Source organism: Oncorhynchus nerka, linkage group LG15 (assembly GCF_034236695.1).
Source record: "Oncorhynchus nerka isolate Pitt River linkage group LG15, Oner_Uvic_2.0, whole genome shotgun sequence".
In the NCBI taxonomy this organism is placed as follows: Eukaryota; Metazoa; Chordata; class Actinopteri; order Salmoniformes; family Salmonidae; genus Oncorhynchus; species Oncorhynchus nerka.
The window spans coordinates 68,984,645-69,011,565 of NC_088410.1; the positions used below are offsets into that span (position 1 = coordinate 68,984,645).

Sequence of the window (26,921 nt, forward strand, 5' to 3'; positions counted from 1 at the left end):
TACATAATGTGTAAAACAAGTGTTTTTAAATCTACCCATGGGTTCTGAAACTGAGGCAAACATGCATATGTTTTCATGGCCATCTTTCCATATTCTGAACACATTCTCCACGTCTACATTCTAGTCTTGTGCCGATAAAATTCAAAATTTAAGGTAGGCTTACACATTGTTTAAAGGATCGCTTTAGATAAATGAACAGAAAACAAACTAATTGAGCAAAAACTCTCTGATCAAATTGGTAGGCCACCCAATGGGTGTGTTTTCTGGGGTTTAATTAAACCTATTCCGTGCGTGCAAGGGAGCCACACCCGCAAACCTCGGTACTCACCTCCAAGATGAGTCTGAATACCAACTACTGAGAAGTGTTTAGGAAAAGCACGTGTAGGAAAGGCATACATTTCTTAATTCTAAATCGGCTCCCAGGTGAAGGAGGTGACGAGAATACAGTGAAACGTATTGTAAAATGAATGATCACCTTTTCTTCTTCAAAGAAAAACACTACTCATTTATTTTGGGTTATAAAAAGTCAGCCTCCTGCAAAGTACCCAACACAGCTGCATCACTCATAAAGTGGGTTCAAAAGACAAGTGTGAAGACATGTCCCACTGGCCACACACTTTGAATCAACGTTGTTTCCAAGTCATTTCAATTAAATTACGTTGAAACAACGTGAAATAGACGTGGGGTGTGTCATTGGATCAGTGAGGTGTTTGTTCACATGTTCAGGTTCTGTGTTATGTGGTCATAAGGTAATAGGGTAAGGGAGAGGGGAGAGGGAGAGAGGTAGAGGGTCTATAGAGATGAAAGAGAGAGAAAATGAGAGAGGGTAAAGGAGTCTGGAGAAAGGAATGACCAGGAAAAAAAGAAGGGAGAAGAGAGAGAGGACAGGTGGAAGAGAGGGATGATCAGGGGGCCAAGGAAAAGGAAGGAAAGAGAGAGTGGGGAGAGGGGGTGTGTCCATCCAAAGCAGCACACTACAGTGGACTCAACTCAAACGTAAACATGGGGTAAGTAGAGCAAGGAGGGGAGTGTCAGTGTGTGTTTGGGGTGCAGCTGGTCTTGTGATCAAGATCATGAATATGTGGGTGATTAACTCCTCCTCACTGTGAGACCAACCAATACCCATGGCCCCAGCCTGTGTCAAGACCCCGGGGTGTGTAAAAAGTTGGTGAAAGGGTGTGACCGGTGTAGATTGCCTCTAGGTTGTGTTTGGACCGGCCTCCATATGACCACTGGCGTAGCACCCCCCCCCCCCCCCACAGAAAAATGTATAGTATAGTATACAGTAGACTACATATACATATACAAAAGTACGTTGCAACAAAATGCAAATTAATTACTTAAAAATGATACAATGTGATTTTCTGGATTTTGGTTTTAGATTTCGTCACTCACAGTTGAAGTGTACCTATGATAAAAATTACAGACCTCTACATGCTTTGTAAGTAGGAAAACCTGCAAAATCGGCAGTGTATCAAATACTTGTTCTCCCCACTGTATATATATCTGTTCTGTCTCCAGCACACATGTCTCCACCCACACAATCACACACACAGAGAGAGGGAAAGCGTGAGGAAGAGGGAGAGAGTACTGGGGGAGTGGCGGCAGGTCAAGGAGACACAGGATGAGCAGTAGTGTCACGACTTCCTCCAAAGTCGGTTACTCTCCTTGTTCGGACGGCGTTCGGCGGTCGACGTCACCGGTCTTCTAGCCATCGCCGATCCACCTTTCATTTTCCATTTGTTTTGTCTTGTTTTCCCACACACCTAGTTTACATTTCCCTCATTACGTGTCATGTATTTAACCCTCTGTTCCCCCCCATGTCTGTGTGTGGAACTGTTTATTGTTTTGTGTATGCGGACGTTAGACTGGTTGCACTGGGTTATGTCAACCTGTATTGTGGTTAGTGTTTTTTTGTGCCGTGTGTTTTGTTCGCCTAAATAAAAGGCTCCGTTTGCTACCCAAATTCTGCTCTCCTGCGCCTGACTCCCTTACAGCCAGTTACACATACCTAACAAGTAGAGGGCATGGCAGGAGCAGATGTAACAGCTGCCCTTATATGCCAACTCCTCTCTTCCATATGGGTACAGTAGACAGGGCACAAAATAACAATAATCTCATGACTAACAGTACAATGTAATGCAAACACAATGTACAGTATGAAATAGAAATGTACAGTATATCCTATAGACCTAGGCTTGCCAACATTCCTCGTGACAGCCAGGCGTTATGTATAGTACAGTGACGAGCACTTATGGACAACTAACAGTAAAATGTCGTCAACCTAGTTCAACAAACAAAAACACATGACATACCTGATAATGACAGAAAAAACTTCCATAAACACATGCTGTGCTGCACTTATACGCCAACTCTTCTGCAAAGTACAATTCAACAACATGGGGACAGCTATGGCCAATGACGACACGCACAGTAAAATGTGCAGTACCTAGCTAGCATGTACATTGTTCATTAATCAACAGACAAAAGTTAACGTTACCGAAATGACTGAACACGCCCCCATTCACATCGACGGGGCTGCAGTGGAGCGGGTTGAGAGTTTCAAGTTTCTTGGTGTCCACATCAACGAGAACCTATCATGGTCCAAACACACCAAGAAAGTAGTGAAGAGGGCATGACAACACCTTTTCCCCCTCTGGGGACTGAAAAGATTTGGCATGTGCATCCTGACCAGTTGCATCACTGCCAGGTATGGCAACAGCTCGGCATCCGACCGTAAGGCTCTACAGAGGGTAATGCGTACGGCCCAGTACATCACTGCCAGGTATGGCAACAGCTCGGCATCCGACCGTAAGGCTCTACAGAGGGTAATGCGTACGGCCCAGTACATCACTGCCAGGTATGGCAACAGCTCGGCATCCGACCGTAAGGCTCTACAGAGGGTAATGCGTACGGCCCAGTACATCACTGCCAGGTATGGCAACAGCTCGGCATCCGACCGTAAGGCTCTACAGAGGGTAATGCGTACGGCCCAGTACATCACTGCCAGGTATGGCAACAGCTCGGCATCCGACCGTAAGGCTCTACAGAGGGTAATGCGTATGGCCCAGTACATCACTGCCAGGTATGGCAACAGCTCGGCATCCGACCGTAAGGCTCTACAGATGGTAATGCGTACGGCCCAGTACATCACTGCCAGGTATGGCAACAGCTCGGCATCCGACCGTAAGGCTCTACAGAGGGTAATGCGTACGGCCCAGTACATCACTGCCAGGTATGGCAACAGCTCGGCATCCGGCCGTAAGGCTCTACAGAGGGTAATGCGTACGGCCCAGTACATCACTGCCAGGTATGGCAACAGCTCGGCATCTGACCGTAAGGCTCTACAGAGGGTAATGCGTACGGCCCAGTACATCACTGCCAGGTATGGCAACAGCTCGGCATCCGACCGTAAGGCTCTACAGATGGTAATGCGTACGGCCCAGTACATCACTGGGGCCAAGCTTCCTAACATCCAGGACCTATATACTAGGTGGTTTCAGACGAAGGCAAAAAAAATGTAAAAAACTCCAGTCAACCAAGTCATAGACTGTTCTCTCTGTTACCGCAAGGCTAGCAGTACCGGAGCGCCAAGTCTAGGACCAAAAGGCTCCTTAACAGCTTCTACCCCCAAGCTATAAGACGGCTGAACAATTAATCAACTGGCCACCCGGACTATTTGCATTGACGCCACCCTTGATTTGACACTGCTGCACTCACTGTTTATCATCTATGTATAGTCACTTTACCCCTACCTACATGTACAAATGACCTTGAGTAACCTGTACCCCTGCACAGGGTACATTGGATTCAATTAAACTATGTTGAAGTGAATAACACAATTATCAAGGGAAACCTCAGTACTGACATAGAGAGTTAGACACACAGGGATGGACTTGGTTTCTATCTATCTATCTATCTATCTATCTATCTATCTATCTATCTATCTATCTATCTATCTATCTATCTATCTATCTATCTATCTATCTATCTATCTATCTATCTATCTAATCTCTCTTACTGTTTCAGTCTCTTATAGTATAAGAGCCCCTCTCCCCACACAAATCAAATCAAATTTGGTTGCATACACATTTAGCAGATGTTATTGCGGGTGTTGCGAAATGCTTGTAGCACTCTTCCCCCCCCCATCTGCCCCACCCTCTCTCACTCCAGAAACTCAATTGTACAGGTTTCCATGGGGATGGGAAGACCTTTTCTGGGCCAGACCATAATTTCCAAAGTGGTTGTCTGGGTGTGACATGTCCTTTTCACACTCTCGTCGGTTTAATGCTGACTTTTATGTGTATTTGTCAGCTTATGGTGCCGATGCTCAGACAGTGTTCAACCATTTACAGGGTTTGACACAGACATCATCCAACATCTGGTAGACCAGACAACATCTAATATCTGATAGACCAGACAACATCTAACATCTGGTAGACCAGACAACATCTAACATCTGGTAGACCAGACAACATCTAATATCTGATAGACCAGACAACATCTAACATCTGGTAGACCAGACAACATCTAACATCTGCTAAACCAGACAACATCTAATATCTGGTAGACCAGACAACATCTAATATCTGATAGACCAGACAACATCTAACATCTGGTAGACCAGACAACATCTAACATCTGCTAAACCAGACAACATCTAATATCTGATAGACCAGACAACATCTAATATCTGATAGACCAGACAACATCTAATATCTGGTAGACCAGACAACATCTAATATCTGATAGACCAGACAACATCTAATATCTGATAGACCAGACAACATCTAATATCTGATAGACCAGACAACATCTAACATCTGGTAGACCAGACAACATCTAATATCTGATAGACCAGACAACATCTAACATCTGGTAGACCAGACAACATCTAACATCTGGTAGACCAGACAACACATCATCTAACATCTGGTAGACCAGACAAGATCTAATATCTGGTAGACCAGACAACTTCTAACATCTGGTAGACCAGACAACATCTAATATCTGGTAGATCAGACAACTTCTAACATCTGGTAGACCAGACAACTTCTAACATCTGGTAAACCAGACAACTTCTAACATCTGGTAGACCAGACAACATCTAACATCTGGTAGACCAGACAACATCAAACATCTGGTAAACCAGACAACTTCTAACATCTGGTAGACCAGACAACATCAAACATCTGGTAAACCAGACAAGATCTAACATCTGGTAGATCAGACAACATCTAACATCTGGTAGACCAGACAACATCTAATATCTGGTAGACCAGACAACATCTAATATCTGATAGACCAGACAACATCTAATATCTGGTAGACCAGACAACATCTAATATCTGGTAGACCAGACAACATCTAATATCTGGTAGACCAGACAACATCTAATATCTGGTAGATCAGACAACATCTAATATCTGGTAGACCAGACAACATCTAACATCTGGTAGACCAGACAACATCTAATATCTGGTAGATCAGACAACATCTAACATCTGGTAGACCAGACAACATCTAATATCTGATAGACCAGACAACATCTAATATCTGGTAGACCAGACAACATCTAATATCTGGTAGACCAGACAACATCTAACATCTGGTAGACCAGACAACATCTAATATCTGGTAGACCAGACAACTTCTAACATCTGGTAAACCAGACAACTTCTAACATCTGGTAGACCAGACAACTTCTAACATCTGGTAAACCAGACAACTTCTAACATCTGGTAAACCAGACAACTTCTAACATCTGGTAGACCAGACAACTTCTAACATCTGGTAGACCAGACAACTTCTAACATCTGGTAGATCAGACAACATCTAATATCTGGTAGACCAGACAACATCTAATATCTGGTAGACCAGACAACATCTAACATCTGGTAGACCAGACAACAACTAATATCTGGTAGACCAGACAACATCTAATATCTGGTAGATCAGACAACATCTAACATCTGGTAGACCAGACAACTTCTAATATCTGATAGACCAGACAACACATCATCTAACATCTGGTAGACCAGACAACATCTAACATCTGGTAAACCAGACAACATCTAACATCTGGTAGACCAGACAACATCTAACATCTGGTAAACCAGACAACTTCTAACATCTGGTAGACCAGACAACATCTAACATCTGGTAGACCAGACAACATCTAATATCTGGTAGACCAGACAACATCTAATATCTGGTAGACCAGACAACATCTAACATCTGGTAGACCAGACAACATCTAATATCTGGTAGACCAGACAACAACTAACAACAGACAAAACAACACACTACAGAATGCAAAGACAACTTTCAGAAATGTGTACTTTCAATTGCTCCTAGTCATAGGAGTGGCAGTTAGAGCGTTGGACTAGTAACCGAAAGGTTGCAAGATTGAATCCCTGAGCTGACAAGGTAAAAATCTGTCGTTCTGCCCCTGAACAAGGCAGTTAACCCACTGTTCCTAGGCCATCATTGAAAATAAGAATTTGTTCTTAACTAACATGCCTAGTTAAATAAAGGTAAAAACATGTAAAAAAAATAAATATATCATTATAGACTTTCCTTAATATAAATGATATTGTGTAATGGAAGTTGAGAACACAGAAAGTCTACAGGCATTGGTAAAAGTTGTGATGCTTTGGGTTTGACTGCTATGGGAGGTCTTCTTGCTTGGAAAGAGAGTTTTGTGTTGTGTGGTTTTGCTTTACCTCTGAACTCCACAGTATAATCTCTCTCTCCCTCCTCCCTCTCTCTCTCTCTCTCTCTCTCTCTCTCTCTCTCGCTCTCTCGTGCTCGCTCGCTTTCCCTAGACCCCCCCCCCCCATCCCCATCCTGTCCCCTCTCCTCTCCCCTTCCCATTGGGCGTTCCTAGAACACTGAAGGGCCAATCAGAGCTCAGCTCTTGACCCCTCTGTGCCCAGCCTGTTAGGGGATTTTTGTGTTCATAAACTTTTTCTATTTTTTTTCTCTAAACCCTTGTTCAGCCCTCGAAGTGCGGAGCAGATGGAAAGAGTGTTGATGAAAGAAAGAGAGAGATAGAGAGTCAGGGTGAAACCATGCCGTATCTGAGGAAGCCTAGTGAGCATAGTGACCGAGCCTGACGACCTGATCACCCCAGACAACCAGGAAAGAGCAGTCTGGTCAACCTCAAGACCCGGACATACACACTTCCAACAGGAGAAAGAGAAATAAACAGAGAGAGAGAGTGAGAGAGAGAGAGCGAGACAGATAGAGAGCGCGAAAGAGAGAGAGAGGAGAACGCCAGATGTGTGAGAGAGAGCAGAGAGAAGGAGATGCTCAGAGAGAGCGGACAGTGACCAGAAAGGAGACCAGAGGAAGAAAGAGAAACGAAAGAGACCACTGAGAGAGTGCCTGGGGTAGTGCTGAAATCTGGGTTGTCTGTAAAGGGGTGTTTGACTTTTGGTTCTGTGGCTCTGAGAGACAACGGGAGCTCTGAGAAACAGTTTGGGGCAGTTCTGTGTTTCACTCTGACAACAGTATTACCTGTGTGTGGAAGCGAGACTGCTTCAGGTGTTCTGAAGAGGACAAAATAGTAGCCAAAGAAAAGGAGGACAGAAAGAGGACAGATAAATAAAAAGGAAAGAAAGCTATACATTTAGAAAGAAAGAACAAGAAGGAACCAGAGAGTAAGAGAGAAAAACAAAGCTAGAGACAGTCGATAACAGATAGACATAAAGACAGGATGGCAAACTCAGGATTCCAGTTACTGGGTTACTTCCTGGCATTGGGTGGTTGGATAGGCATCATCTCCACCACGGCTCTGCCCCAGTGGAAGCAGTCTTCGTACGCAGGCGACGCCATCATCACGGCGGTGGGGCTCTATGAGGGCCTGTGGATGAGCTGTGCCTCCCAGAGTACAGGACAGGTGCAGTGCAAGGTGTTTGACTCCATGCTGTCACTGGACGGTGAGTAGGACATCATAACGATCACTCCTATACTTGTGACCTGTCATTATCTGTCTTTCTATATTTCTCTCTCTCTTTCCCTGCTCCAGCATTGCATCTTGAACAAATCCGCTCTCTCTCTCTCTCTCTCTCTCTCTCTCTCTCTCTCTCTCTCTCTCTCTCTCTCTCTCTATATATATATATATATATATATATATAGAGAGAGAGAGAGATCCTGTTATGGACAGTTGTGTATCTGGAGTTGGTCATTATGAGATGCCTTATTCACTCACAACAGATCTGTTTACCCGATTCCCAACACGGGCAATTAACTGGGTTGATTTATAGAGGGAAGTGTTTGAAGAAACATCATGATCAAATTATCAATTTGCCTATTTGTATGATTCAGCAACTGAATGCATAAACAATTCATAAAACAATCTAACTAATCCAACTGTCTGGAACACATTAAAGTCAGGCATAAATCTATTAGATAAAAAGTGCTGCTGTTGGCATGTTTAATTAGGAGAGGGAGGGAGGGAGGGAGGTAGGGAGGGGTGAGAAAGAGAGAAAGAGGTAGAGGGAGAGAAAGAAAGAGAGAGTGGGAGAGAGAGAGGGAGAGAGGAATGTGGGGTTCAGGCATAAATTAGCCCTGAATATGAGGTTCCTGGCATCTCCAATCTGTTTAGCATAGACCTACTGACTCATAATTAATGGCAGGCAGATGACATAAATTCACCCGTCTATTCTCTCCACTGATTACCCCATTAGGGTAATGAAAAGCTACAGGGGGAGGACTTGGTCTGTAAATCAGAATGGTCGACACCCTTTGGAGTTTTCTGTTTTAGTTTTATTAAGAGACACGGATACGCATGTTACTCCCTGTGACCCACACCGCCCCAAAACAACAAATCAGGCTAACGTTTGGCCACTGTGCAATTCATTATATCAAAACATTTTCTGCGAGGGGTGAGCTCGAGCTTGGTCTCCTTTGCTCATCGGAGTAATAAAAACAGAGTATTGTCCCTGTGATGAATAGTGGTTGTTTGGAGAAGAAAAGCCCAGTGTTGAGCCAAACATCAGAGATATTCTCAGAATGTGCTCTGTCTTCCCCACACACACACATTGTTCCTGTCCGGCCCTAACACACCCTGTGTGTGTGTTTGTGTGAGTGGAAAACGAGCGAGTGAGAGCAAACAGCATAACACACTTTGGTACCAACTTTTGAAAAGTTTACCCCGTGTAATACTAGCATGGCTTCTGCTACTTGTTGCTGTCTAGTCAAGCAAGGCATGTTGTTGATTAAATCACTGAACTGAACCATTTGGCACGTACTCACTCTTTTCCACTTGAGTGAACTCATGGTTTTACCAACATCTCTTCCTGTTATGGTATTTCAGACTCAGTACTGGTCTTGGATGCAAAGTGTGTGTGCTCAAGCATGTGTACTGGTGTGTGTGTGTGTGTGTGTGTGTGTGTGTGTGTTAGGCAGTTCCTGCAGGTGCTTTTCATATTGTGCTAAATGAACCCTTCTCCTTCACTACACAGCATGAGGAACATGTGATGAGGACTAATTGTTCACCAGACTGTGTTGTTGCAGTGGTGGAGTGTACCAAAGCACTGCAGTGGAAACTGATGGACTTTTTTCAGATTCTGATTAATTGCACTTAAAAGGCAATTCATTTTCAAAACCTGTGACAATGTAAACATATCGAAGCTGTGAGAAACTGTTCGGAGAGACTTATGTCAAGATCTGCACACTAGAAGGATATAAATCAGGATACTACTCCCTGTACAGACAGAACAATTCCGGAAGTATCTTGAGGTTTTTTATACTGTCTTATCCTGCTTTGTTTCACTATAGTCTGAACAGTGGTGCTGAAGGAACAGTTCTTCTACTTGTTGCTGTCTCAGAGTCTCAGAGGCAGATACTGCCTGGTATTGGTCACAAACCATCAAAGCTCTCAGTTCTCTGGGCTCTGCAGTGAATGAAACCTCTGTACTGCACTAGGCAGTGTACAATACCACACAAGCACTGGTGCTATACAGGACACAACAGGGTCATTAAAAAATATACAGTTGAAGTCGGAAGTTTACATACACTTAGGTTGGAGTCATTAAAACTCATTTTTCAACCACTCCACTAATTTCTGGTTAACAAACTATAGTTTTGGCAAGTCGGTTAGGACATCTACTTTGTGCACAACACAAGTCTTTTTCCCAAAAATTGTTTACAGACAGATTATTTCACTTATAATTCACTGTATCACAATTCCAGTGGGTCGGGAGTTTAAATACACTAAGTTGACTGTGCCTTTAAACAGCTTGGAAAATTCCAGAAAATTATGCCACGGCTTTAGAAGCTTCTGGTAGGCTAAATTACATAATAAAAGTCAATTGGAGGTGTACCTGTGGATGTATTTCAAGGCCTACCTTCAAACTCAGTGCCTCTTTGCTTGACATCATGGGAAAATCTAAAGAAATCAGCCAAGACCTCAGAAAAGACCTCCACAAGTCTGGTTCATCCTTGGGAGTAATTTCCAAACGCCTGAAGGTACCACGTTCATCTGTACAAACAAAAGTACGCACGTATAAACACCATGGGACCACGCAGCCGTCATACCGCTCATGAAGGAGACGCGTTCTGTCTCCTAGAAATGAGCGTACTTTGGTGCGAAAAGTGCAAATCAATCCCAGAACAACAGTAAAGGACATTGTGAAGGTGCTGGAGGAAACAGGTACAAAAATATCTATATCCACAATAAAATGAGTCCTAAATCGACATAACCTGAAAGGTCGCTCAGCAAGGAAGAAGCCACTGCTCCAAAACCGCCATTAAAAAGCCAGACTACGGTTTGCAACTGCACATGGAGACAAAGATCGTACTTTTTGGAAAAATTTCCTCTGGTCTGATGAAACAAAAATAAAACTGTTTGGCCCTAATGACCATCGTTGTGTTTGGAGGAAAAAGGGGGAGGCGAACAAGCTGAAGAACACCATCCCAACCGGGAAGCACGGGGGTGGTAGCATCATGTTGTGGGGGTGCTTTGCTGCAGGAGGGACTGGTGCACTTCACAAAATAGATGGCATCATGAGGTAGGAAAATTAGGTGGATAAATTGAAGCAAATCTCAAGACATCAGTCAGGAAGTTAAAGCTTGGTCGCAAATGGGTCTTCCAAATGGACAATGACCCAAAGCATACTTCCAAAGTTGTGGCAAAATGTGTGTATGTAAACTTCTGACTTCAACTGTAGGTAAATTGTAGCCAACTTCAGAGATGGATGCCATATTGCTGCTTCTGTTCAATCCCTCATGTGTCAACATTTTCCAGGAGATGCTAAAATGGCTGCCATGGATTCATGTTATGTCATCTCAGTGACATCATGCTTTTTGGATGACAGAATAATGTCCAAACTCTCTCTATCTGGCTCTAGGGAAGATGAAGCACTGTACAGCTAGGTTACTGTACTACTGTTAGATGAGTGCAACTGTTTTTGCCAGGTTTCAGGACCAGGGTATCCTATTGAGGTGAACATCAAAGAGGGTTCTCTTTTCTTGACAGCTTAGTGTTGAATACTGTCCAAGTCGTAGAGCACTCTCTCCTACAGTCTAATGAATACACAGACTATGGTGTGGTCGGAGATTTAGAATAACCTGGGCAGGAGACTCCATATTGGCACAATGACATCAATACTGACATCAACGATATTTACAGTATTTTCTAGGTAAACATTTGAACTGTCAAAGAATGTTTGGTGGCAACATGGAGAGATAGTTTGAACTCTATACAGCTCTGGATATTACAGTGGAATATCTTACCACCAGCCCACACAGACTGATGAGATGGTGGATGGTCTGATGTCCCCCCTCCCATCACACCATGCTCTCATCCCCTGTTATCCTGCTGGCTATTGTGAGGTCATCAGTAGAGATAGTAGCAGCTATGTACGCGCACACATTGTTCATCTCCCTCTCCCACCCACCCTCCCTCTCTCTCTCTCTCTCTCTCTCTCTCTCTCTCTCTCTCTCTCTCTCTCTCTCTTTCGCTCTCTCTCTCCAGTATATCGCTGTCTCTCTCTCGCTCTCTCTCTAGTAGTTTGCTGTCTCTCTCTCTCTCTCCAGTAGTTAGCTGTCTCTCTCTCTCTCTCTCTCTCTCTCTCTCTCTCTCTCTCTCTCTCTCCAGTAGTTCGCTGTCTCTTTTTCTCTCTCCAGTAGTTAGCTGTCTCTCTATCCAGTATCTCTCTCTCTCTCTCTCCAGTATCTCTCTCTCTCCAGTAGTTGGCTGTCTCTCTATCCAGTATCTCTCTCTCTCCAGTAGTTGGCTGTCTCTCTCTCCTGTACCGCCCTCTCTCTCTGTCTCTCAATTTCAATTCAATTCAATTTGCTTTATTGGCATGACGTAACAATGTACATATTGCCAAAGCTCACTTTTGATATTTACAATTTGAAAATAATAAGAATCAAAATGGTCAACGGGACAACAGTAACAACAATAACCAAGGGTCAAAATAATCATACATTGAACAATAACAATAAGCATATAAGCAATGTCGTCTCTATCTCTCTCCAGCATCTCTCTCTCTCTCTCTCTCTCTCTCTCTCTCTCTCTCTTTCCCTCTCTCTCTCTCTCTCCAGTAGTTCACTCTCTCTATCCAGTATCTCTCTCTGTCTCTTTCCAGTAGTTTGCTGTCTCTCTCTCTAGTATCTCTCTCTCTCTCTCTCTCTCTCTCTCTCTCTCTCGGTCTATAGCTATTTAGTTTGTGTTTTGTTCCCCTCCTACTGGACAGGAGTGCTGCTATGGGCCTTTGTGCTGTAGATGTAAAATATGCTTCTAAGGCTGAAGGCTCACATGACAATCATCATCCATATATCAGTGCCCCTAAGCTTATTCTACACTATTCCACAAAGCTTGTGTCACACTGACATTTACATTAATAGAATGAAGGTAGTTGTTTGAATGTTTTAATGGAGTGGGCAAACCATTGCTACGTATGAAGTCCCAAGTCATCCCACAAAGGACAATTTCCATCGTCCATATCCACACACACACACACACACACACACACACACACACACACACACACACACACACACACACACACACACACACACACACACACACACACACACACACACACACACACACACACACACACACACACACACACACACACACCTTATGCCTACCAGCATTGACACAGGGTAGAGTATAGTGGGAGGAACACACACACGTCCTTGACTCCTCTATTAGTCCGTTGATCAGAGTGGTGCCTTGTACGGCCAGCTCAAACTCCCCACACACTGGATGAAAGAGAGAATGGAGAAAGAGAAAATAAAACCTCTTTCTCTCATAAACCATTAAAATTCTACTTGAAGTAGATCCTGCCACACATAAATCTAAGTTCAAAGGCCATCTGCCCATCACTAGCCCTTTCAGATGAGATTCTAAGATGTGATTCATTGCTAAACTATGAATGTGTGAGTGTGTTTTCCCATCAATGTAAATTATGACTTAAGTTTGTTGGAAAGGCTATTGTTCTCAGTTGTATTTTACATATATTTTCTCACACTGTCAGTGTCAATATTCAATTTGACTATGTAGTTCTCCTATTCTATTCTATTCTATCATATCCTATTCTATAGTAATTTGATCTGCTGAGAGATTATAATCCAGTGTAGCTCAGTTGGTAGAGCAAGGCACTTGCAACACCAGGGTTGTGGGTCAAATTCCCATTGGGGACCATTACGAAGAAAGCATGAAAATATACACATTTGCTACTTACTGTAAGTCGCTCTGGATAAGAGTGTCTGCTGAATGACTCAAATGTAAATAATTGTAGTTTTGCACTGTCTGTTCTTGGCAGTAGCTGTGGTTTTACAGTCTGCTGACTTGTGTGTTGTTAGGGGTGATGTTCAGGGATTGAAAGGGCTCTACTAGTGGCAAATGAATCTTTATATATTGTTGTAGTTTCATTTGTTGGCAACACTGTAGAAATGTGTAATGTATGATGCAGATATGTGTTGCTGTGTTCATGGTTAATGCTCGTGTTGATCTAACATTGAGCTGTGAACTTGGTGTCTTGTCTGCAGTTTGTAAGGTCTTGGTGAGTGCATTAACGCAGTATTAGTGTTGTACTGGTGTTTTTTTTCACATTCTGTTAGTGGAGTCTCTGTTGTCAGGGCTGCTGTGTGAGTGTGTGTTGCAGGCCGCAGTGTCTGATCACCGTGGCGACAGCCCTGTGAAAACAATCCCGCTTTGTGACAAAGCCACACTAATCCCACTGTGTGAAACATGTAACACGGGCCCTCCTACAGTGTGTGTGTGTGTGTGTGACAGAAAATGAGTATGTATGTTTCTGTGTGCACGTCGTTTCCTCCCACAGAATGTATCCGTATGTTTATGTATTTGTGTGTGTGCGCGTGTGTGAATGAGTAAATATGTAAAATGTCCCGCCCACTGAGTTATGTGTGTGTTATCCATGGAAAACTGAGCGGTGAAACCCCTGTGGTTTGATTTTGAATGATTGAGTGGGACAGTTAAGTCTAAGACTGATGTTATTATCCCATTGTGTACCATGGAAGTGGGAAACAAAATCAGTTCTTAAAGAGAAGAGAGAGCGAGATAGAAGGATAGAGAGAAAGACAGAAAACAATAAGGAGATGACAGAGAAAGAGGCAGATAGTATGAGTGAGGGAGAACGAAAAGAGGAGGATAATGTGTCTTTTTTTTGTTTTGTCTCCAGTTTTGTGTTAAAACGTTTTCTTAAGAAGTTGACTTCTGATTTCATATTGGTTTACAATGTGGTGGTTGTGTTTTGATTGGTTGCTTTTCCAGTGATGTTTTGCACAGAAATCTGTTCCTGTTACGTCCGTCGTTGAATGAGTGAGACCAAAGCGCAGCGTGGAAATGTGTTCATGATAATTGAATAATGAAACAACACACTCTATACGACCGTAACGTTCTGCAGGGCTAGACAGCTGCTGTGAAAAAACAAGATCCCACAAACTAGGGTGGAAAACAGGCTGCCTAAGTATGACTCCCAATCAGAGACAACGATAGACAGCTGCCTCTGATTGAGAACCCTACCTGGCCAACAAAGAAATAGAAAACTAGAATGCCCACCCAAATCAGACCCAGACCTAACCAAATAGAGAAATAAAAAGTCTCTAAGGTCAGGGCGTGACAGTTCCACTCCTGTTCTGCCCCAATTTAACCCATGAGAAATCTAGACATATGTATACCAGGCTGTGTAGATATTTTATATGTGTATACCAGGCTGTGTAGATATTTTATATACCAGGCTGTGTAGATATTTTATATGTGTATACCAGGCTGTGTAGATATTTTATATGTATGTACCAGGCTGTGTAGATATGTTATATGTATGTACCAGGCTGTGTAGATATTTTAAATATATATACCAGGCTGTGTAGATATTTTATATATAACTTTAACTTCCCGACAGATGTCTTGAGATGTTGCTTCAATATATCCATATCATTTTCGTACCTCATGATGCCATTTATTTTGGGAAGTGCACCAGTCCCTCTCGCAGCAAAGCACCCCCACAACATGATGCTGCCACCCCCGTGCTTCACATTTGGGATGGTGTTCTTCGGCTTGCAAGCATCCCCTTTTTCCTCCAAACACAACTATAGTCATTAGGGCCAAACAGTTTTATTTTTGTTTCATCAGACCAGAGGACATTTCTCCAAAAAGTACGATCTTTGTCCACATGTGCAGTTGCAAACCGTAGTCTGACTTTTTAATGGCGGTTTTGGAGCAGTGGCTCCTTCCTTGCTGAGCGGCCTTTCAGGTTATGTCGATATAGGACTCGTTTTACTGTGGCTATAGATACTTTTGTACCTGTTTCCTCCAGCATCTTCACAAGGTCCTTTGCTATTGTTCTGGGATTGATTTGCACTTTTCGCATCAAAGTACGTTCATCTCTAGGAGACAGAACGTGTCTCCTTCCTGAGCGGTATGACGGCTGATTGGTCCCATGGTGTTTATACTTGCGTACTATTGGTTTGTACAGATGAACGTGGTACCTTCAGGCATTTGGAAATTACTCCCAAGGATGAACCAGACTTGTGGAGGTCAACAATTGTTTTTCTGAGGTCTTGGCTGATTTCTTCAGATTTTCTCATTATGTCAAGCAAAGCAGCAGTGAGTTTGAAGGTAGGCCTTGAAATACATCCACAGGTACACCTCCAATTGACTCAAATTATGTCAATTAGCCTATCAGAAGCTTCTAAAGCCATGACATAATTTTCTGGAATTTTCCAAGCTGTTAAAAGGCACAGTCAACTTAGTGTTTGTACATTTCTGACCCACTGGAATTGTGATACGGTGAATTATAAGTGAAATAATCTGTCTGTAAACCATTTTTGGAAAAATTACTTGTGTTATGCACAAAGTAGATGTCGTAATCGACTTGCCAAAACTATAGTTTCTTACCAAGAAATGTGTGGATTGGCTGAAAAACGAGTTTTAATGACTCCAACCTAAGTGTATGTAAACTTCCGACTTCAACTGTATATATATACCAGGCTGTGTGTAGATATTCTGTATAAATATACTGGGCTTTGTAGATATTCTATATCTATATCTATATACCAGGCTGTGTGTAGACATTCTCTATATAAATATACCAGGCTGTGTAGATATTCTATATATACCAGGCTGTGTGTAGATATTCTCTCTCTTTCTATATATATATATATATATATATATATATATATATACACACACAGTGGGGAGAAGTATTTGATACACTGTTGATTTTGCAGGTTTTGCTACTTACAAAGCATGTAGAGGCCTGTAATTTTTTTATCATAGGCAAACTTCAACTGTGAGAGACAGAATCGAAAACAAAAATCCAGAAAATCACATTGTAGGATTTTTAAGTAATACACCTGCAAAATCGGCAGTGTATCAAATATTTGTTCTCCCCACTGTATGTATATATATATACCAGGCTGTATGTAGATTTTGTACATAAATATACCAGGCTGTGTAGATATTCTGTTCGTACCCTGTAGTCTGTCTGATCTCCTTGCCATCTGAAGCCGAGTACCACTGCCCTAACATACCCATTCTGTTGTCCTCTCTTCCCCTCTTTCTGTCATTCTCTTGACCCTCTCAACACTTGTTTCTCTCCCTGCTACCACTCCACCCTTCTATATTCTACCTGCTCTCTCGCTCTCCTCATACCCCCCTCATGTTTCCCCTCTTTTCTTTTCTCCTCTCACCTCTTCTCCCATCTCTCTGCCTTCATCTATTCTTTTGTCTTCTCTCATCCTCTTCTTTCACCCCTCCCCCTCTCCACAGTTCACATCCAGACGTGTCGTGCTCTTATGGTGGTGTCCGTGCTGCTGGGCTTCATAGGAATGATAGTGAGTGTAGTGGGGATGAAGTGCACTAAGGTGGGCGACAATAACCCCGCCTCCAAGGGGCTCATCGCTGTGTCTGGAGGAGCCCTCTTTCTACTCGCAGGTGAGACCACTATCAGGTGACCACCATGTGACTGTCATGTGATTAAAGAAACAAACAGAACTCTGGAGCAAGGGTGTTGGCACCTGCGTGATAACACTGATTTACACTGTGTAATGTTAGTCATGTGACCACTACTGTGTAGCTTGCTGTTTTTTTAACCACCTCAACACCCACAAATGAATCAGCTATTAGAAAATATATACTGGTGAAGTACCACTCCCTAAGTTAAAGGTTCAGGCACTACAGTGAGTTGTACTTAAGAGCTTGTTATCTCTATAATTTATAAGTGTTCACTATCTTACTCTCACTTTTACTGTTTGAGTGGAACCAGTCTTTTCAGGGCTCATGTCTTGCATTCCTCTGATCAGAAACTCTCACCAGCGGTCTTCTGGGTAATAAGGGTCCCAGCTGTAAACAGGAAGTGGTGATTTTGGACACATTAGCTCCATGACCTCAGAGACAACCATGAGCCTGACAGAGAGAATAACAACCTCAGAGTCATTACACAGAGTGCTTTTACTGCTGCACTGTGTGTGTGTGTGTGTGTACGTGTGTATGTTCTTGTTTAGATTCATAATGTGATGTTGTTCCCCCCTCCTCTCTCTTTCTCTCTTCCTCTCTCTGCAGGTCTGTGTACGCTGGTGTCCGTGTCCTGGTACGCCACTCAGGTGTCCTATCATTTCTTCAACCCAAACACGCCGGTCAATGCCAGGTAACCCTATCACACTGGTCACACACTGTATCTACCACTCAGTTTGTCTTTGAGTAATAGATAACATGTCTAATAGTACTGTAAATTGATATTAAAGACAGATTTGACCATTTACACTGCAGGTATGAGTTTGGGTCAGCCCTGTTCGTGGGATGGGCGGCGGCCAGCTTGACGGTTTTGGGTGGATCCTTCCTGTGCTGCTCCTGCTCCAATGAGGAGAGGCGAGGGCAGCAGTACTACCGCCAATCACAACCATCCACAGCCAGGGAGTACGTGTAAACCTGCCCCCTCCCAGCAGCCACCCAAACAGAGAGTAGAGGCCACACTTTGCTCCTCCCCTTTTCTCTTTAACTGATGTGTAAAGCTCACACACACACACACACAAGCACAGTCTCCACCTTTGGATTTGAGAAACTTTTAGGAATTCAGAGGCTTTTATAATGACATTACATAATGACATTTATTCTATGGAACATATTCTTCAGCTGAAACTTTTACATTTTATTGCAATACATGTCATTGAGAGGATGGTCATTTTGCTCAATTATCCTTTTAAAGCGTTTTATGTCTATCAAATCTGGCATGTGGCTTAAAAGTCATTAAACGTAACTAAATCAAGTATTGGAAAAGTAATTACTGTGTAGAGGAGACATAGGAATTGTTTTATGGCAGAATGCCTGAAGGTAAATTGTGGGACAAACACGATCATAGAAAAATAAAACAATTTCGTGGTTTGGTTAGCATGTCCTATACTTCCTGGTTGGAGCTGTGGCTATGTGTGTGTTGCTTTGTGTCTTCTCACACATTTTAACATTCCAATCGAATATAGTTGATGACGTCATACAGGGCTGACATTCCGAATAGAACAGAAAATCTTCTCTGGGCTATTTTGATGCGGTTTGGATAAGCAGCATTTTATGATGTCATCAGTTATAATCAGATATACAGAAAAGGGTCAAATATGTGAGCTAAAATAAATGTTGTTTTAACGAGAGAGAGACGCCGGTCATTGCATGCCTTAACATCACGTTCCATTTGTTAACACATCCGTGCAAGTCTACCCAATATCCATCATCCATGTGTTCTATACCTCAGAGACTGCATAAGCTAAGGACTACTGGCTGACCTCTTATAAAAACCGACTGTTCTAAAACCCGTCAGATTCAGTTAAACTCATGGTTTTATTCCTTGTGTGCTCTGTAGGCAAACACTCTTAAATAAAACATACATTTTCAATGGACATTGAAATTCTATTTGATACTACTCTATTCTATGCTAAATACTGTACTTTTAGTCACTCACTGAGCCTCTGCTCAGGCTATCTAGACCTCCTGAACCCCAACTCAACCCACGCATTTCTCTGCTTGAATCCACCACCCACAACTCTGACTCTTCATCGCTCTTGATCATAATTCATTTGGGTAAAAGGGTTGGTTAATCGTGCTTCCGATAACAGAACCATTGAACTTTTATAAGAACTGTTCCAAGCCCGCCGTTTTCTCGTCATCTGGTCCCTCTCCTTAGTAAAGTCCTTGTGTATGGAGTGTTCCATTGTACTCAGAATGAGAGTACATAGGCCTGAAGGACCTCCTACACTTCTGCTAAATGAAAGGGGGGAGGTTGACCATTACAAGCCTGTCAACAACAGATGTCCTCTAAGAGTCATTACCAAATTACAAATGTGACTGAACTAGCTAAAAGCCAAAAGAAAATAAATATTTGTTATGTTTTTTGTAACTTTGTGTGTACCTAAAGTAGGTCTTACTGATCTGAAACAGCTAGTTTACTTACTATCCATTACTTTTTTCTTATTTTCAATGATTTTAAATATGTTTAAGTGTTTTCAAAATGAACAATAAAGTGCTGAACCACCATCAACAATATTCTCCAGAAACGTTTCTATTAAAGACCTCAACTCCCAAACCTCAAATGAATAGGTATATGTCAACAATAAGCCAAGAGTTGCTCACTGTCAGATTAACACGTTTCTTGTTTCAACACGACCAGTTTCTTTATTCAATGTAAGAGAAAGGTTCGGCAACTAGTTGGAAACCTGGAAAGGTTACGTGTCTAACACCCTGCTTTATGGTTTATAAAACATGGCCCTTTATTGGCTTTTATTAAGAATAAAAACATAAAACATAAAAACAAAGCAAAACCAGCCATCATAAACCCAACACATTTGGACATAATATCTGATCAATTCCATGCCATAGAACAAATTACATTACAAATGATCTGTGCGCTGTGACTCATCAGCATCCACCAATTTCTCCATCCTTAACCCTTAATTTAGGATCAACAACCTTTGTCTTTCAAAAACACTTCAACCATCTTCACTCAGTAACTAATCACAGAGCTAGCGCAGCCTAACTAGCATGCACCTCTTCACATCTAGGGCAGCCTGGATAACTAGCATCTCTTCTCATTTTTCCTTACTTAGCATGCAATATCAAGCACTCATTCACCCACTAATACCAGAGAACTTCCTGTAACGGTGAATCGGTGAGGTCTTGATGTGTGTCTCTCTCTCCTCTCGTCTCCTCTCGTCTAATGCTGTTCTTCTCTGCCTGTCTTCTTCTCTTCCCTAATTCAGGGCAGAGTTGTTGAGTGAGACTAGTTTCCCTGACTGACCAACCCCTGCCTGTCCCCCAGGACTGTCCGAGTTCCACTCACTGTCTCCCCTTTCCCTGTTCCTTCCTAGATTCAAAATTTGGACCTTTGTCTCTCCACTATAGTATTTGTTGCCCTCCCTCCCTCCCTCCCTCCCTCCAACCCCATTCCTAAATGTCTGCTCCTTATCAGTGTCTGATATTAAGGGTCGACACAATGTCCGCCACCCCTTTAAGAGATTGCTTCTTCCCTTCTCCCACTTCCTGAGCCTGTTTGTAAATATAGACTCTTAAAGGAGAAGTGTGGTTAGGTGGTTAGACCCCCCTATGACTAGAGGGGCAGTATTTCACTGTATTTCAACCTGTGAACCCTTTACTAGAAAGTCCATGATATCCTTTTATATTTTATTGACTGGACTTTAACTGAACACGTGAGACTTGTCGTGTCATTATGTTATGTTGATTTCTGCTTCACTAATATCCTGTGATTTCTGGGTTGGTAGAAATGTGCATTTTGGTTTTGTTCTCTGAGTATTCAAATGTACATTTACTGAAACATGTTTTTTCTTTTAAATTGCAGACCAAATGTTAAACATTCCCCACCAGAGAAAAAGGAGGAATACTTATAGTTTGGGCGACTCCTTTGGCCCCACGATGTGTTAGATTTTTGGCAACAGGCAAGACACTGTCTAACACAAACAGACAAGACACTCTCTCAAAGAAAATAGAAGCAGACAAGACACTCTCAATAGAAAACATAAACAGACAAGACACTTTCAATAGAAAATACACTTTCAGAAAGCAAACAAAATAAATCCAGAATACACTGAGTACATCTGCAGACCATCCCTAATGGGTAGCTAGTACTGTATCATTCTTAAAGATGCCCATGTGTTAAATGTTTGTCAATGTATTTTAGAATCAGTTTTGTACACAAGCAATATTAAATGGTATTCTGCACAGGTGTTATTTGTGCTCACACATGACAAATAACTGCTATTTGGATAATTGAAAGCCAGTAAACCTGAATCTATGATTCTTTCTGTCTGTAGTCTGTCTTTAGTTTCTGGGAGAGGAAGTCATTCAGGGTGTGTTTATAGAACATAGAAACATAGAATACAGAAGTGCCCAGATGTTTATACCACCACCTCCAGCCTTTCTACTACATATTCCCTACTGCAGTGCCTTATAACATGTGTGTTTGTGTGTATGTTTTTGACTGTTATACACGGATCCCACAGTGTCACATCCTATATGGACATATGGTAAAACATATCCGTGGACGTCTTTTTCTCTTGCATGAAATGTACCATTCAGACAAACTGTTACATGTAGTTATATCTCTGAACATGAATATGTACTGTACTGTAGCTAGTATACCACTTAGAAAACAACAGACAGACAGATTCCTAAATGTCCCTATCTGATGAGAGCGATGGCACGCTTTGTAAAAGTTGTGAGACGGTTTGGAAGAAGTACATGTACAGTAGCCCAGATTGAGGATATTACTATACATGCATTCGATTTAGTTATGTGCCAATATTATTTAGTGTGGATGGAAGATGTGTTTTGTTATTGACTACGGCAACTTATTCTGTACTCCGGGTGCTGAAAGCACTGTCTCCTGTACAGGTACTGTACTTAGTAACGGCCAGTTTGCTGAATGTAATCAGGTCAAACGTGTTTTTCTGTTGCCTACATTTATTTACCATGCATTTTCTTCATCTAATATTCACTATTATTATTTTAAGTATCATTTCTTTTGAAGTATACTCATGTATGTTTCTTTTAGAATAAAGTAAGAGCATAAAAACGTTGTGTTCATGCTTTGTTTGGCACACATACACCATCACCACACACACACACACACACACACACACACACACACACACACACACACACACACACACACACACACACAGAGTAGTACGAGTCAGGAGTCTACGGGCAGACGAAGGCCTCCTCCTGGGGTTCAGATATGATTTCACACCTCCTTACCCCTCCTTTTCAACCTCCCTCTCTTTCACCTCTCCCACTTTCTCTTCCACCCCAAATACATTTCCTGCTCCCCGTCGTTCAGTAATTGCAGACGGTGGAATTCCAGTTCTGCCTCAGTAGCTCTGAGTCATTCTCAAAGTTAACAAGCACGACCACCACATATATTCATCTCTCAGTTATCATCAATGATAAAATGACTCCCACACACATTTATCTCTGCAATGAATTTCTGTAACAATCTTTCAGTCAAGTCGACCTTTATCAAGACATTCAAGGACATGATTGACTTTTCTGGGATTAGGGAAGAAGGATGAGGTTACGGTAGTAAACATATTGTACACTACATCTGACAGGTTCTGGATGGATTATGGATCAACAAACAATCTATAAGAGACCATCTAAATATAGTGACACAGTTACAGCATGTACCAACCCACAGCACTAGACCGAATCCAGATACAGTGGGGCAAAACACTATTTAGTCAGCCACCAATTGTGCAAGTTCTCCCACTTAAAAAGATGAGAGAGGCCTGTAATTTGCATCACAGGTATACTTCAACTATGACAGACAAAATGAGGAAACAAATCCAGAAAATCACATTGTAGGATTTTTAATGAATTTATTTGCAAATTATGGTGGGAAATAAGTATTTGGTCAATAACAAAAGGTTATCTCAATACTTTGTTATATACCCTTTGTTGGCAATGACAGAGGTCAAACGTTTTCTGTAAGTCTTCACAAGGTTTTCACACACTGTTGCTGGTATTTTGGCCCATTCCTCCATGCAGATCTCCTCTAGAGCAGTGATGTTTTGGGGCTGTTGCTGGGCAACATGGACTTTCAACTCCCTCCAAAGATTTTCTATGGGGTTGAGATCTGGAGACTGGCTAGGCCATTCCAGGACCTTGAAATGCTTCTTACAAAGCTATTCCTTTGTTGCCCGGGCGGTGTGTTTGGGATCATTGTCATGCTGAAAGACCCAGCCACATTTCATCTTCAATGCCCTTGCTGATGGAAGGAGGTTTTCACTCAAAATCACACGATACATGGCCCCATTGATTATTTCCTTTACACGGATCAGTCGTCCTGGTCCCTTTGCAGAAAAACAGCCCCAAAGCATGATGTTTCCACCCCCATGCTTCACAGTAGATATGGTGTTCTTTCGATGCAACTCAGCATTCTTTGTCCTCCAAACAAGACGAGTTGAGTTTTTACCAAAAAGTTATATTTTGGTTTCATCTGACCATATGACATTCTCCCAATCTTCTTCTGGATCATCCAAATGCTCTCTAGCAAATTTCAGACGGGCCTGGACATGTACTGGCTTAAGCAGGGTGACACGTCTGGCACTGCAGGATTTGAGTCCCTGGTGGCGTAGTGTGTTACTGATGGTAGGCTTTGTTACTTTGGTCCCAGCTCTCTGTAGGTCATTCACTAGGTCCCCCCGTGTGGTTCTGGGATTTTTGCTCACCGTTCTTGTGATCATTTTGACCCCACGGGGTGAGATCTTGCGTGGAGCCTCAGATCGAGGGAGATTATCAGTGGTCTTGTATGTCTTCTATTTCCTAATAATTGCTCCCACAGTTGATTTCTTCAAACCAAGCTGCTTACCTATTGCAGATTCAGTCTTCCCAGCCTGGTGCAGGTCTACAATTTTGTTTCTGGTGTCCTTTGACAGCTCTTTGGTCTTGGCCATAGTGGAGTTTGGAGTGTGACTGTTTGAGGTTGTGGACAGGTGTCTTTTATATTGATAACAAGTTCAAACAGGTGCCATTAATACAGGTAACGAGTGGAGGAAAGAGGAGCCTCTTAAAGAAGAAGTTACAGGTCTGTGAGAGCCAGAAATCTTGCTTGTTTGTAGGGGACCAAATACTTATTTTCCACCATAATTTGCAAATCAATTCATTAAAAATCCTACAATATGATTTTCTGGAAATGTTTTTCTCATTTTGTCTGTCATAGTTGAAGTGTACCTGTGATTAAAATGACAGGCCTCTCTCATCTTTTTTAAGTAATTCATTTGCATTTTATTGCATGACATAAGTATTTGATACATCAGAAAAGCAGAACTTAATATTTGGTACAGAAACCTTTGTTTGCAATTACAGAGATCATACGTTTCCTGTAGTTCTTGGCCAGGTTTGCACACACTGCAGCAGGGATTTTAGCCCACTCTTCCATACAGACCTTCTCCAGATCCTTCAGGTTTCGGGGCTGTCGCTGGGCAATACAGACTTTCAGCTCCCTCCAAAGATTATCTATTGGGTTCAGGTCTGGAGACTGGCTAGGCCACTCAGGACCTTGAGATGCTTCTTACGGAGCCACTCCTTAGTTGCCCTGGCTGTGTGTTTTGGGTCGTTGTCATGCTGGAAGACCCAGCCATGACCCATCTTCTATGCTCTTACTGAGAGAAGGAAGTTGTTGGCCAAGATCTCGCGGTACATGGCCCCATCCATCGTCCCCTCAATACGGTGCAGTCGTCCGGTCGTCTTTGCAGAAAAAGCATCCACAAAGAATAATGTTTCCACCTCCATGCTTCACGGTTGGGATGGTGTTCTTGGTTGTACTCATCCTTCTTCTTCCTCCAAACACGGTGAGTGGAGTTTAGACCAAAAAGCTCTATTTTTGTCTCATCAGACCACATGACCTTCTTCCATTCCTCCTCTGGATCATCCAGATGGTCATTGGCAAACTTCAGACGGGCCTGGACATGCACTGGCTTGAGCAGGGGGACCTTGCGTGTGCTGTAGGATTTTAATCCATGACGGCGTAATGTGTTACTAATGGTTTTCTTTGTGACTGTGGTCCCAGCTCTCTTCAGGTCATTGACCAGGTCCTGCCGTGTAGTCCTGGGCTGATCCCTTACCTTCCTCATGATCATTGATGCCCCACGAGGTGAGATCTTGCATGGAGCCCCAGACCGAGGGTGATTGACCGTCATCTTGAACTTCTTCCATTTTCTAATAATTGCGCCAACAGTTGTTGCCTTCTCACCAAGCTGCTTGCCTATTGTCCTGTAGCCCATCCCAGCCTTGTGCAGGTCTACAATTGTATCCCTGATGTCCTTACACAGCTCCCTGGTCTTGGCCATTGTGGAGAGGTTGGAGTCTCTTTGATTGAGTGTGTGGACAGGTGTCTTTTATACAGGTAACGAGTGCAAACAGGTGCAGTTAATACAGGTAATGAGTGGAGAACAGGTGGGCTTCTTAAAGAAAAACTAACAGGTCTGTGAGAGCCGGAATTCTTACTGGTTGGTAGGTGATCAAATACTTGTGTCATCCAATAAACTGCAAATTAATTACTTAAAAATCATACAATGTGATTTTGGTTTTAGGTTCCATCCCTCACAGTTGAAGTGTACCTATGATAAAAATTACAGACCTCTATATGCTTTGTAAGTAGGAAAACCTGCAGGGACTGGGAGACTAGTCAGGATCGAGGCAAAGATGAACGGAGCAAAGTACAGAGAGATCCTTGAGGAAAACCTGCTCCAGAGTGCTCAGGACATCAGACTGCAGTGTAGGTTCACCTTTCCAATAGGACAATGACCCTAAGCACACAGCCAAGACAATGTAGGAGTGGCTTCGGGACAAGTCTCTGAATGTCCTTGAGTGGCCCAGCCAGAGCCCGGACTTGAACCCGATCAAACATCTCTGGAGAGACCTGAAAATAGCTGTGCAGCAACGCTCCCCATCCAACCTCACAGAGTTTGAGAGGATCTGCAGAGAAGAATGGGAGAACTTCCCAAATACAAGTGTTCCAAGCTTGTAGCATCATACCCAAGAAGACTTGATGCAATCACTGCCAAAGGTGCTTTAACAAAGTAAAGGGTCTGAATACTTATGTAAATGTGAAATTTCTGTTTTTTATTTTTAGTATGTTAGCAACAATTTCTATAAAACAATGTTTACTTTGTCATTGTGGGGCATCGTGTGTAGATTGATGAGGGAAAAAAACAATCTCCAGTTTAGAATAAGGCTGTAAAATAACAAAACATAGAAAAAGTCAAAGGGTCTGAATACTTTCCGAAGGTACTGTACACCACTCTTTACATGCTTGACATTAGAGAAGCTTCCATTAAAGAAACTCATCTGAGTTCTATCAGATAGGTAGCTCTGAATCCAAGATACGTCAGAGGTTAAAAAATACATAACGCATACGTTTTCTCAACAACAG

At 42.5% G+C, this 26,921-nt stretch overlaps 1 protein-coding gene across 2 annotated transcripts; it reads left to right on the plus strand.

The window, feature by feature from the left end:
• Positions 1-6,977: 6,977 nt before the first annotated feature.
• On the plus strand, positions 6,978-22,559 carry cldn19 (claudin 19). Of its 2 annotated transcripts, none has more exons than XM_065001850.1 (5): positions 6,978-7,943; positions 17,258-17,422; positions 18,050-18,134; positions 18,257-18,403; positions 20,731-22,559. In XM_065001850.1, exons 1-5 carry the CDS (start codon positions 7,721-7,723, stop codon positions 20,765-20,767), a joined length of 657 nt encoding a protein of 218 aa, XP_064857922.1. In that variant the 5' UTR covers positions 6,978-7,720; the 3' UTR covers positions 20,768-22,559. The 2 variants fall into 2 exon arrangements, with proteins under 2 accessions (XP_064857922.1, XP_064857921.1); XM_065001849.1 differs by having other exon boundaries at positions 21,327-22,559.
• The last annotated feature ends 4,362 nt before the right edge of the window (positions 22,560-26,921 follow it).